This window comes from Hirundo rustica, chromosome 3, assembly GCF_015227805.2.
Source record: "Hirundo rustica isolate bHirRus1 chromosome 3, bHirRus1.pri.v3, whole genome shotgun sequence".
In the NCBI taxonomy this organism is placed as follows: Eukaryota; Metazoa; Chordata; class Aves; order Passeriformes; family Hirundinidae; genus Hirundo; species Hirundo rustica.
Genome location: NC_053452.1, coordinates 46,604,555 through 46,618,748, shown reverse-complemented (window position 1 = coordinate 46,618,748; position 14,194 = coordinate 46,604,555). Strand labels below are relative to the sequence as shown.

General features: G+C 34.6%; 1 protein-coding gene across 4 annotated transcripts in view; it reads right to left on the bottom strand.

Moving 5' to 3' along the window:
- The window catches only part of RYR2 (ryanodine receptor 2), a 384,235-nt gene that overhangs the window by 73,367 nt on the left and 296,674 nt on the right, over positions 1 to 14,194 (bottom strand). For all 4 annotated transcript variants that reach the window (XM_058419591.1, XM_040059776.2, XM_058419590.1 and 1 more), the window contains 6 exons: positions 11,862 to 11,911; positions 8,053 to 8,113; positions 6,131 to 6,369; positions 3,863 to 3,944; positions 2,315 to 2,445; positions 174 to 494 (listed from right to left, as the gene is read on the bottom strand). In XM_058419591.1, coding sequence (XP_058275574.1) covers positions 174 to 494; positions 2,315 to 2,445; positions 3,863 to 3,944; positions 6,131 to 6,369; positions 8,053 to 8,113; positions 11,862 to 11,911 — 884 coding nt within the window. The remainder of the gene's footprint in view (positions 1 to 173; positions 495 to 2,314; positions 2,446 to 3,862; positions 3,945 to 6,130; positions 6,370 to 8,052; positions 8,114 to 11,861; positions 11,912 to 14,194) is intronic.

Sequence of the window (14,194 nt, the reverse complement as noted above, 5' to 3'; positions counted from 1 at the left end):
ATAGTATTTCTGGTTCATCAAGATCTGTATTGATTAAAAATGTAAAAATATGAGTGTTCTTCTACTCCAACTTTAACAGGGTAAATACAGAGTGATTCAGAGTCTCTGTGTGTACACACCTTCTGAATATACACACACGATTGCTTGTTTATTGATTTATTTTCACATCTTACCTGCCAATCTCTTCATCCAGGCTCCTTCATCAATACCAAGGTTGTTATAGATGATTTTCAATATGTTACCCAACAGAGTGTTCATGTGCTCTGACGTCAAGGCTGTGCAACACATTTCAGCCTTGTCAGGATTGTTCTCTGGCCCATGCTCCCACCAGTGGGACATGTAACTGCACAGCATAGGCAGTATGACTTCCATGATATGTGGCATTTGTGTGTAACGAATACCAGATTCTGCCAGTTCCACTATTTCTTCCATTAGTTTCACCAAGGAAGGAATATTTGGGCAGACCTCTTCTACACTAGTTGGCAAATTGAGAACTATGGAAAAAAAAAAATCAATAAACTAGGTCATAAAAGAAAACAATTCTTTTCAGCTGCTATTCAATACAACTTCTGTTTACATTTGCACCTTTGTGATCCAAAGGAAACACACCAAACACACACACAAAAAAAAAAAGAAAAAAAAGAAAAAAAAAAAAAAGCATCATCCTTTCGTACTGCTGAAGAACAAACTTCTTTTGTTTAAAAAAAACTGTTTAAAAAACTGTTATTTTGTTTAAATAAAACTGTTTATTTGACCATTTCCGTAATTAATATTCCTATATCAAAACTTCCAAATGTAAATGTTGTGGAATGAATTCAGAGAAATTAGATGCACTTTTCTATATACAAAATAAAGCTTAAATTTTAAAATCCCTTCCAGCCTAAGTTTTGCAGTTGAGGAAACAAACTGATATAATGAAGTATCTCTCAACAGCACACTAGATGAGACCTGGAATTCTAACATAACAAACGGAAACCACTGCCTGTCCTAACAAATTGCACAGATTTGAGAAACTGATTCTAGAGATGAACCTGTGACTGTAAATGTTTACTTTTTAATTAATTTCAATTTTTAGTTCCTTCCTCTGAAAAAGGACTGCAGTTGCCTCGATAAGGCAGTTTTTTTAATCTACATAAAAAATCTGCAAGCACAATCTGTAGCTCCTGAAGAATGGACACAGTGACATAGACAGGTACCTATAGATCAAAAATCCAGCCTGCAACTTATGAGTACGAATGTCTCTACCAGCATTCCACAACTCCTTGTACTAAGGCCAGTCTTTTTTGCAAAGCAGTGGCTTCTCTTATTTAGAGCAAATATATTTTACACAGACATTACATAGTCTCCTTAAAGATTTTGCAATTTTAGAAAAAAAAAATCCATTTTCTGTTAAAAATCATGACAATACAGTGGATTGTCCTTCCAGATATATTAAAATAGATAAAATATATGGCAAGTATGCATAATTGTTGATATTTTCAAGTCTGGATACTACAGCTCCTTGGATAATAAATCTGCTATGTTCCCTTTTTTATAAAATAAAGATGAAGTTATAAAATTATTGCCATTGTAAACTGGCATCTTATATGAACAGTGTCATTCATCTTTGTGTATCTGTAATATGATTCAGACTTAGCATAAATGCAGAGCTTGTAAAGTTCTACTGCAACTTCTTTTTTTTGCAGGAACAGTTTGTGCATGTGACCTTATTCAACAATCATGTTGCAGCGTAAGAAACATCAAGAACATAATAAAAAGATATACGCAAAGTAAACATACACAATGTCACTATAAAGTATCTGTACTGCCTTTTATGTCAAACAAAATAAAAACCAATCTACATACAACTGCAATTTTTTTACTTTATAAGGGCATAATATGTAACTAATACAGCAAAGCTATTTTCCTTCAATTGCAAGTACGTGTGTTTTAGGGACCTAATACTGTTTATGTAAGCTGAGGAACCAAAGCTACTGATGAGAATGCATAATTTTATGATCAAATATAGAATATCTGAGGTATTAAAAATGTGCAAAGTCTCTTCATTAATTCAATTCAAAAGTGGTATTTTGAGAATAGTATCTCAAAATTAAAATATCAGTAACATTAGGAACATAAAAAGATCAGTTTTATCAGATTTAGAAATTGATTAAAATTTTGATTTAGAAAGAAGAATTTAGACAAGAAATGCAACCATGAAATTGGAAGAAAATTCTTGCACTATAAAATGTATGCAAAACCACATGTCTTAAGGCAAACAGCAATTATTGTGAAATCACGTTTTCATAATCATGATGTCAGTTTCTGGAAATACCTGCTCTATCTCTCGCATTCTTGGTATTGTAGATTGAGTAGATATTATGTTTATTCAAATGAGTTTCCAAAAAAGCCACTGGAAAGGCCCCTGAGAAAGCAGCCAAGCACTCTCCTAGAGCTGATCGTTGCCTGTGAATTAACAAACACCATTAAAGACACACATTTTTGATCACAGAGCCACAGAATGGGTAAGGCTGGAAGCGAACACCAGTGGAGTCACCTGCTAACTACTGACTGACCATACCTTGGGGTTGTATTCTGAGGTGACTGCATTTCAAAGAGAGAAGCCACAACATTATTGGGATCCTCAATGCAAGAACATGCAATAGAAATCAAAATCTAGCAAAACCCTCTTCTACTAAATGGATGGTATGTAAAGACATAAAATGTCAAAGGTGGCCTACACAGCCTACAGAAAATGAAAAACATGCAGGGGAAACCAAAATAATTGTAAAAATCCCTTCTGTTCTATTACTTTCTTCTCAGCTTTACTGACTGTATAATCCTTACTATTAAGAAAAAGCTACTGGATAAAACAAGAGACCAAAATCAACTATCATTTTATCTAAGTGATATTTAGTTTTTCTGAGAAAGTGATAATCACTTTCATGCTTTGTCTAGTATGAAAGTCAAGTTCCTCAGTGAGTGGGAAATTGCTTCTAATGATCAAGAACTCTGAAATTTTATCATAAAGACGCTGCTATAATATTTTCAAATATATGACATTTATTTGACAATCAAAATTCTTTGTGTATTAGAATTTTTAAAAGACTGTTTCTAGGAAAAAGTAAATGATGGCCTGTCACTTCACTTCGGTTATTCATAGGACAGTTAAGCCAGTCTTTCTAATTTCCAACTGAATTGATCACCACAGAATTTAGAGAGGTGAGAAATCCCTAGCTGAGACCAAATCACACATGTGACAGAAATTCAAGAGAATTTAATCTCAGGAGAATCATAAACTTTCAAGTCAAAAGGAAAAAAACCCTCAGAACTGATCTTGTTATTTAATGAGGTTCATAAGGTTCATCCTTGGTCTACAGTTTATCTCAGTCTTGGAGATTTTATTCTTTCTAGATCTAACTCATTAAACTTGATTTTATTAAATCTAACTTCATTCCCATACCTATTCATACCGTTTCGTCCTTCCTCCTTTTTTCCCCCTTTTCATTAAGTCTTCGTAAGCAAAACAACCATCCATCACACACACCTGTGAAGAGCATCCTATGTGCTTTTCGATTGCAATGATGGTGGTAGAAAATCATGCCCAAAAATTGTCACTTTCACTGATATGCTCTTCAAAACAAATCCCATATCCTCTATTTGCCAAACAGCAAAATAAATTAATTTTATGTGCTTAATGAAATTAATGAGAACTGATTTTCCACAGATTTGGGGGTTTTCTATTTAACTTCTGAGCACATCTGTATCTTCTCTCAAGATATCTTTCCAATAATGCTCTTCTATATTAATTTCTGAACTGCAAATTCATAATGCTTAATATAAATGTAAATATTAAAAATGGAAGAAATATTTTCCTTCTTACCTCTCCACATAGATACTTTTGCTGGTTCCCAGAGCATATAAACTTGCCAATATTCTGTAACAAGAGACCTGAACATCGTCCACTAAAGAGAAGAAGAAAACTGAATTTACAAAGAGATTTTTATTTGCAATACATTTCCAAAGAATTAAAATAAATTTCTTCAGATAATAACAGAATTAAAAATATTAATTTAACAAAGGCAACCCACAGAAACCACCCACTAAATACACAAAGTCTTTGGAAGTCCCACTGATATACTTTTTACTCAATATTTCCATTTACTTAAATATCACGTTATTAGCTAAAACAGTAAACCTATTTCACTAGTGCACTAATTTTATTAAATTAATGGCACACCAACTCTTTAAACACGGCACCTTTACAAACAGAACAGCGCTGTGCAAAATAAAGGCAATTCTGTTATCAAATATTTAATTATTTTAATCACAGTTTATATATATATTTTTATATATATCATTTAGGCACTGATACCAGCTAATGACATGTACTTAATTTACACTTTAAACTTACAAAGGATTAAGAACAATTAATAATTCCTTAGTCCATATGAATACTTCACCAAAGGATGTTCTAAAATGATCAAGTAATTCAGTCATAAAGCTGTAAGAATAATCTTAAAATCTCTTTGAAAAAATATTTTTGTAATGCACTCTGCAGCAACATTGTAAGTACCACAAAGATGGACAACACTCCCCTTCTTGCCATAGATATCTCTAGTATTCTCTCCTACAGTGGTAATATCATCTCCCAACGTGCAATGAATGAAATATTGTGAGCAAAACAGGGTAAGACTTCATGGGTTGGGAGAGCTTAGAAGATATTGTATCAAAGCTACATGGCCCAGCCCTTTACTGTACTGTGATTTTAGTTCAGATCATCTTGGAATTAAGTGTTTTTACATCGTAATAGTAACCTCAGGCAGATTGACCCATCTTTGTACATGATCCACCCATGGAGTATACTTCGTAACTAGTACTCTCAGGTACAAGCACCAGGTCAAGATGCTCGTACAAGGAAGATAAATCTTACTCTTAACAAAATGTAAAGAGAAGTTATGCGTAAGAAAAATAAGTCTTTGCACTATGCTCTAAACAAAATAAATAGGCCCAATTTTAAGTAATTATTCTTTCTCAGTTCATTAATTCTAAATTGGATGTTTTACACCAGTGTGATGTATGTAGAATAGCTGATTAGGAACATCAACTTAAGTGATAAGGAATTCAAAGCTAAATATTAAGTTCCAATACATGGGATACCAGAGACCAAAAATTACACAAGGCATGAACACTTTGATGACTGAAAAAGTGGTTTAGGATGAACAAGTTACTTTGTCTGGATACCATCACAGTCTCCGGAATTTTACAGAAATAGTTTAACGAAAAAAAAGTGGATGTTTACATCTCATGACTTTCAAATCCATCAATACAACAAATTTTTGAGGAGTTCTTTCAAGGCTACTTTAAATAATACTTTTTACAGATTCTAAAAAGAGAAAAAATGTAGCTCAGTATTCTTTTCCTCCAGGTTCTTCTCATGGATTTTTATAACTGAGTAAGCTACGCAGGGCAGGATTCCCCCTTTAGTGCCATCCGGACAGTGATATTTTTGTGAGTTCCTAAAATACATAAAATTAAAGTTTTGTGTGCAGACTGCAAAGTCTGCATTATTTTGGCTGCAAAATTTGGGGTTTGGGAAAATAAAGGACCACTGAATCCACTACAATCAGAACCTGTACAGAAATCAAATATACAGGCTCTCATATACATTCTCTTCTCTGGTGTCTGATTTCTTCAGGAGCTCCTTCCACTTTTCCCTGGAATTTTCAGAATTTAAGGACCCACTCAGATTCTGCTCTAACTGAAACTGAGGTACAAGTATGGTGGTGTAACCTTGTAGCCTAACCTTATTTATAGAGAGAGTAAAGACAAAGTAACTTACACAAAGTGAATTCTCACACATGAAGAAAGTCACAGTAAATCTAGGATAAAGTTATAAAAAAATTTGATCCTTCTCACTTTGTAATCATGGACACATCTGCTTCAATATTTATTTAGAGTACACTAAAACCTGCAGTCTGTTTTTGGTTGATTGCTGCAAATGTTTGATTAAATCAATAAAAAATTCATCAAAATGACATAGGATTTGTCCTTTAATAAAATTGATGGTCTAGTAACATTTACTACATGATACTATGGATATTTTAATGGCATGGACCATTTCATACATGTATGATAACATGATACATACATATCAAATCTTCCCCAAACTGGTGCTGTCCAATATGCTCAAATAATGAAGATAGCACTGGCAGGAGAGCAACTGTGGTATAATTAATGATTTGTGTAACTCCTTTTGGCTGGTTTCTGCTGTGTGTAAACTGGCCTTGCTTAAGATTTTCCATTGTCTTCTCCAGATCCTCAGCAGCATTGTCCAAAAATGCTCTCAGTGCCATCCTAACAGATTCCAGACCAGTTTTCATCACAGTCCTGCTCATAGCATGCAAAAAGAATGAAGAAGAACATTCTGTTAGACAAGCATGGAATAAAGCTTAGTCTTGGATTAGATGAAATAGATAACAGAGATCTGAAGAGAATCTTTCATCTTTTAACATTGTAAAATGTTCTCAGAGCAGAATGACTGAAAAGTTTCATAGGCATCTTGTAGAAGAGAAGAATGCTTTATCTGTGTTCCTGCTGAACAGATAGTCCTTTAAAATTTATAGTGATTTATTTGCCTTCAGAGAGGAAAAAACTCAAAAACTACATAACAAAACCAAGAATTAGTAGGTCTGTGATTTCTGACTTTAGAAACTAAAGAACTGTGTCAAGTTAGAACTCAGAAAATCTGCCTAATTATAACAGTCACATTCCTCTCTCCAGATCAACGGCATCAGAAGGGAGAGGGAAAACAACCACATCTGATAAAATCGAATCAATCAATCAATGCATTTATTATGTATTATGTAACTATAGCACCATAATCCATGATATAAAGATATAATCCAGGAGAACTATTACCTTACATGATTTAACTAGAGCAATTACAAAGATCCTTTGTTTAAGCAAAGTATCTGTTTAGGCATGCGTGAAACAAATTGAGGTGATGTTCTTCTGTAAATTGATTATCAGTATAGTTCTTTTAGTCTGACTGTTTCTTTTAAAGAGTGAATATATACCATTTCAAGAGCAATATCTTTAAAACTTCCATGTTACCTCCATTAATTTCTTAATCTCCCTCTGGAGTTATTTTCACATCTCCACCAAGCTCTGAATCAGTGACCTTCACTTGTATCTGTACCTTGCCTGTGTGATTTCTTAGACTATGGATAATTTAAGACTGAAAAAACAAGATATTTCAAACTAAAGGCATACCATGCAGAAGCTGAGCCTCATTAATGGCCATGATCACGACTCTACCCCCTAGCAAATGGAATATAAAACTTGTCCATAAAAGCAGCTGCAAAGATATCAAGAAAAAGAACTTTCTGCACATAATGCAGCAAATTGTTTTGAGACTGAATGCAAAGTGAAAAAAGTTACCTTAAAATTTCCATGGAGGCAGCTTAAGCTATCATATTTAAACATATTTTGTTTAAAACTGCAAAGATCTAAAGATAAGTATCAGCAGAGAGGGTTGACTTTACAGTAAATGAAAAGCAACATATCAAGGTTGTATCATCCATGACCTTCACAATAACGGCTCAAGCAGCTCAATTTAGTATTAAAGTAATGCTGAATTTTAAGCAAAGGGCTGGGGTTATTTTCAAATTAGAACCTGAACTAATTTAGCAAAGAAGACACTCTATGAGACAGATTTATGGTGCATTTGACTCCTGAATTTTTTGATTAAACAGAGTAAGGAAGATAAAAAAATATTTCTAACTTTATTGTGGTTTTGAGAAAGTCACATGAATAAAACCACATAAACTAACAGCCACAAGTTTCTGGACACCACAGATCCATAATGAAGTTTAAAGAATAACCTACAAATAGTGTCCTGTCAAATCCTAGTAATCGACCTGTTTTGCAACGGGAATTCCTTTCAGCAGTGTAATTTCGTGAGTGTTGAAATTCTGCAGTCTTATACAGGTAGCCCAAATGTAACTGCACATTACTTTTTTCAGTGATTTTCCTTCAGAAAGTGACTTTAGAAAATATAATCAGTATTACCTCGCATCCAAGGTCTGTCCCAGTATGTGAAGACAGTTGACTATTGATGTTGCATCATTTCCTAGAAAGAGAGGAAAATTATCCACCAATTAAACTGAGCATAGCGTATATCTTATTGACACGCTGCTAACTGTACCTCTGGATTTAATGAAAGAATAAATGACATAGCAGAAGAGCAACTGAACTTCTGCATAACTTCAAGTTAAAGAACATGCAGTTTTTTGTTTTATACAAATGCAGTAACTAGAGGCAGGAAAGCATCTCTTTTAAAATAGCTGAGGCAGTAAAGATGGAAGCAAATGTGGGGTTAATTAGAGCTCCAGGGTATTGTCTGTTTTTCATTTAATTACTCTAAGCTTTGCTTTAATTAATTGAAGTTTATCTGATTATTTATCTTCCCCCTCTCAGTAACATAAAAGCTGTTAACTTTCCAAAGTTGCTATTGCAGGAAGAGAACACTTACAAAAAATGTCACTTAAAAAGTTAGTTCCCTGGTGTTCCCCCTAGTCTACAGTCATTTATAGCTTAATTTGGTCTACATGAATAACAGTCTCTCACATAATACACATATGCTGTAATTATTTTTCCCATTTAGATATGTAAAAAGAGGACTTACATACAAGAAGCCTTCAATACATATGTATATCCCAAAACGCTGCCATGTACAAGCCTCTTACCTCTACGATTAATTTTTAAGTCCAGAACAGACGTATGCTACACAAATTTCAACCACAGCCTATTTTTAAATTTACTTTTTAAAATGAAATTATGCAAAAATAAAACTGCCTTTTCTTGCTTCTTTTTAAATTCTCTTGATTGGAAAAAAAAAAAGTAGAAACAAACTGAATGTTTCAGAAAGATTTCTGAAAATACTTCTATCTGCATACAGTGATACAGTGTACTTACTATATTTTCTCTACTAGTAGGTGGTTATTTCTTAAAAATACAAGCAAACATTCAAGTAAAATTAGTAATTGCTTCAGTGAACTAGAGATTTTAAAAGACAAATTGCAAGCAAGGTGTGGGCAGTTTGTTGCAGCACTGAGAAAGTTGTTCCATGCTACCAAAATTAGGAAATACTGTTTTGGTGTTCATCCACAGAAGATTAAGCCAACCTGAACCACCTCTTCCACCGCTGCCTCAGCCAGGCAGCCTCACCTTTTTTTTTCACTGGCATGTGTGATCATGCAATGGTACAGCAAGCAGTAAGAAAGCTGAGGTGACCTAAAAAAAATCCTAACAAAATTACCATCCCAAAAGATTAGGTTTTTTTTTGTCAGATCAAACTCTTTTCCTTATTATTTTAATGCTCTGGTGGTAGGAATATCTGTGCTGATGAAAATAGCGCAGGACTGTGCTAATGACAACAGGTGTTGAGAGAAGTACTCAAAAGACACCAGGCTGTGGATTAGACCATCACAAAATCATGGGATGGCTTGGGTTGGAAGGGACCTTAAAGATCATCTAGGTCCAACCTTCTGCTGAGGGCAGGGACACCTTCCAATACACAAAGTTTGCTCAAAGCCCCATCCAGCCTGCCCTGAACACTTCCAGGGATGGAGCAGCCACAATTTCTCAGCAACCTGCTCCGCAATACAATTGTTTACTAGAAATTTAAACAGCATAAAAATTGAGTCAAGCTATACATACAAATTCAGTTTTTAAATTTAAGAAAATATATATTAATATGCTCAATTCACCAAAATTATTCACTGAAATATTTAAATTTCTGCCCAGTAAGACTAATGAAAACAAACCAATGCAAACTTCCTGATGCAGAGCCACAGCTCTCAAGAAGTAAATTATTGTAGTCAAAATCTACTTTCACATTGTAAAGAAATAATGATTCCATGCTGAATGATAATTCCACAATCTCAATGATGCTCTCACATATCAAATGTGACTATTTAAGTTCATTCTGTAAGATATGCATGCTTAATTTCCCATTTTAACAAACTCCTATATACATCTTAAACTACATGACTTGCACTAATAATTTTCATAAATGCAGCTGTATATTCAGAAGTACCATTCAAATTTGCAGTAATATAAAATCTATACAACAAAACTATATAGAACTGTGATATTTGTTATAGCAAACTCTACGCTATCCATAAAAGTTATTATTGAGCAATGCTTGCTCACAGAAGATGCCTTCAAAATGCACTACTAACTTTCTAGGCAGCAGCTGTGTTCAGTTATGAACACATTTTCTCCTGTTCTACACAGCCTTTGTCTTCACTGGAATAAGTGCAACTCTCTTAATCAGATTTTCTCACATCATGCAAATCATTTGCGAGGGAAGACAAACTATAAGGTGACTTTGACTTGAGTTATTAAGTCCACAGTAAACAACCCAATCATGCTCTGTAGTCTCACGATGACCTTGTCACAATTTATGCCAAAACTACTGTGTTGGCATAAAGGTTTTGTAGTCTGTTAGTTACTGCAGTCTAGGAAAGGAGTTTAAAAAAAACCTGTATCCATCACAAATAATCAGCTGATCCTACCTGACTTATCTCCTAGCACTTGAACCCAGCCAAACAACAAGAAATAAGCAAGCTGAGATGTGGAACAGAAAAGATCTTTTCTTTAGTACTGGAGAAAGTTACACTGACTTAGGTTTTTAATTTCAACCATGACTCATTTTAGAAAAAAAATTCTGAAAACCAAATGCACAAATAACAAAAAATATTTTATTAGTATTTTACTAATTTTAATAGTATACCTGAGCTAGTTCATCCTTTGAAGAAATAACCTAGGGTACAAATCAGAGCTTATGTGTAGGTTTGTGACATATTCCACCCTTCAGAAAAAGCTGCAATAGTGCAACACAGCTGCAGAAATAACTCCATTCCTCCTATTATCTTTTGACTTTATAGGCAAATCCACTCAGCTACTCCCAAAATATTTAGAAGTGATTATGCCAAAAAACCTTCTGATCCTTCTTCTTAGTTTAATGGTTTTCATTATGGTCTGAAAAATTTTTAAACACCACACTGCTGCAGCAAGTTCCTACCCTTCGAATTGAATGAAATATGCAGGAATTAAGTTAGATGCCTGTTACCATGATCAAATTCTAATTCACTAGATAATTACCCAATTAGGTACGTTCATGGATGCTGGGGTTTGCACTGCATCCATCACAGAAGCCATGTATGCATAGGATGTACTATTCCAACTCTCCCAGCACCATGGTGTAAGAAAAAATTGCAAAGAAAATTACTGTGCCACACATTGCATATAATGTATTCACTTGATATGGACTTAAAATTGACTTCAGTGGTTTTCACATGGTGTAAGACAAACACCGAGCTCCTGCCAAGGTCACGTAATACCAGAAAGAGAGTACACATGCGTATGTGGAGTCAAGCACGTCTGGGAATATTCAAGAATTCCACAGAACAGAACTAAGCATTTCAGCCCAATCCTAATTTTCCTTAATGACTTTCCAATACAAATGTGCAGTTCTGATTGTTAAATGTTTTTCCCAAACGATTTAGAATAACATTAAAAATTAGTAATTTTAATTTACTCATCTGAATTCTTTGATATGATAACGAAGCCCAAGTATCAGTTAAGACACACAGAAAACTAAACAAACCCCAACCCACCCCAAACTGAAAACTACAAAAGCTTTTTATTCCACCTAAAAAAGTCTTTGATCTACCAGTCTAAACAATTGGTGGTCTGTGTAGACCATGCATTTCAGCCATGCAGCATGCAACAAAGCAGCACTCAACACAATGCAAAAATGGCAAAGAAAACCAAGTGATGGCCATGCTAGTATTTGTCAAGGGTCTCCTTACCAAACAGTGAAATCCTATGCCTGACAAGAACTCCAAGTTTGCAGAACAGGCTGAAGACAAAAGAAAAATAAAAGAGAAGAGAAGGGAAAAGGAAAAAAATAAGGGAGGGAGGGGGGAAAAAGAAAGAAAAAATAACAGCTGATATATGAGCAGGAAAAGCAACATGATGTCACGCAGAAAGAATCAATTGTCTGAGCAGAATGTGGGACAGAATACTTAAGAAAGAATTTTCAAGTGCATACCCTTAACAAATATGGTTAAATAAGCACATATTATAATAAAAAAAAAAAAAGAAAACAAACAAAAAAAAAAACTAAAAGCAAAGCTAATTAATATAAAAGCGTTCTATACAATAACCCACAAGGAAATAACCATCAAAGCTTTAAAAAATAAAATATGGTCATTGTGCTACACAGGATACCACTAACAATTTGAAAACATAAGGTAAGGGAATCAGATTAACTGAGGGGTGTGATGGTGTAACGTTTAAGCAGTTCAATTATTATCTTGTAAGCTTGCACACAGCAAGAATTATTTTTGAAATAAGTATTTTTAAATGTCACCTCTTACATGGTTTAAAACAGTATGATGAATGATTTTGTTTCACATGTTTGAACTACTTCTCATGCTGATGAACAGCACTCCTTTGACAAAAAAGAAGAGTGAAATTTTGTGTTAATTCATAGAAGCAGGAGCAAACTGCTCTACCCAAATTGACCTCAGCTCTAGATTAAGGAGGAATTAGATTAATCTTAATTATCTGTTTTGGTGTGAGAATTTTCACCATGAACATCCCTTTTGGTGTTATTATTTTATGCTGCAGACCTCTTCATCTGCTATAAATGACATGAAAAATATCATGTCATTTTATTATGCTACTTAATTAATAGGCACACTGGCTATTTATTAGCCTCTGATTTAAAAGCAAAAGATACAATAAGCATGTCTGCCAACAGCCTATGGAAGAGATCTGAACATGCTGTTCCATTGACTGACAAGAGCACGGTGTCAACTGGAAACATTTATGTCCAGAATCACAACAGCCAGGTTAATGTGGTATTGAATCCAGCTAATTAGCCAATACACGGTGATCCACTCTAGCAACAGCAACTGCTGTTATAGTAATGAGTCTGCTTGGTGGGTGTTCGGGGATCTCCGTTCACTTTTTATTCCATGATGTAGGCATATACTATATATTCTGAGGATCTTGGCTCACCAAGCCCAACAGGAAAAGCTGTAGAGAAGCATGTTAGCATCATACAGAATTTGCATCCATTCTGGAAAAGACGTAAATAGCTCACAACTCTATCATATGTTCTGACATACAAATGTCGCTCAACTGACTGTACCACTCAGTAGATGCTATGCTTTCACAAAGTGAGACTGAAACTATTATCCACAGTGTCTTTAGCTGAGGTCAAATAAATAAATAAAATAACTCCAATTTTCCAATACCTACATTGATGTTCGGAACAAATTTCATACAACTACAGTAGTTCAAGAACCTGTAACGTGGTCTACTGGATAAGAAATTCGAAAAACCCAATCATTTGTTGGTTACAAATACAACAGAATATAATGCCACATTTCAGGAAGAAGCCTGACCCATATTTTTCAGCAAAACAGCTCTGGATTTACTACATTTTCTGAATATGGAATGTCTGTTCCCTATGCTAAGACTTCCACTGCATTATAAATATCCAAAATTATACTCTTCCATAGCTTACTGAATGCACATTTATCTTCATGGGAGGAGGAAAGTAGCCAGAAATTGCCCTTAGCTTGAAACAAATTCTGAGTAGGAGGTGTACTCCATAGGATTAGCTATTATTCATCCAAGATTTCCCTGTATCTATTTTCTTCTCTTTGTCTGGTACATCTTGATGGCACATTGCCTAATCAAGTATGGCAGCAGCTCTGATCTTTTTGCAGGACTATATATTTGGGAATCTCACACAGCTATAGAGCATATGTGTAAAAACCCTGAATCTCTGTGTAGCGGGTATGCTGATACACCTGACGTATTCCACAAGTAGGGAGTTTATTGGCGTGACTTAGCAACTGCAAAAACACTGTTATCCAGGACATCATAGACAGAAAATTAGCAGTTCATAAGACTGGAAAACTATTTACATGCATGCATTTTGATACAGTTTTTAAATCCCTTGAAGAACAGCATTCAGATAAGCTGACAGATCAGATTAGTCCATGAGATGACGCGACGTCAAGACAGCCATTACTTACTTGAGCTTAGTATTGCGCTAGAAACTTTACTCAATATTCAGACAATCTTGCAAGCCCTGCATGTCTGCATGACCACCAAGTGGCTGTCA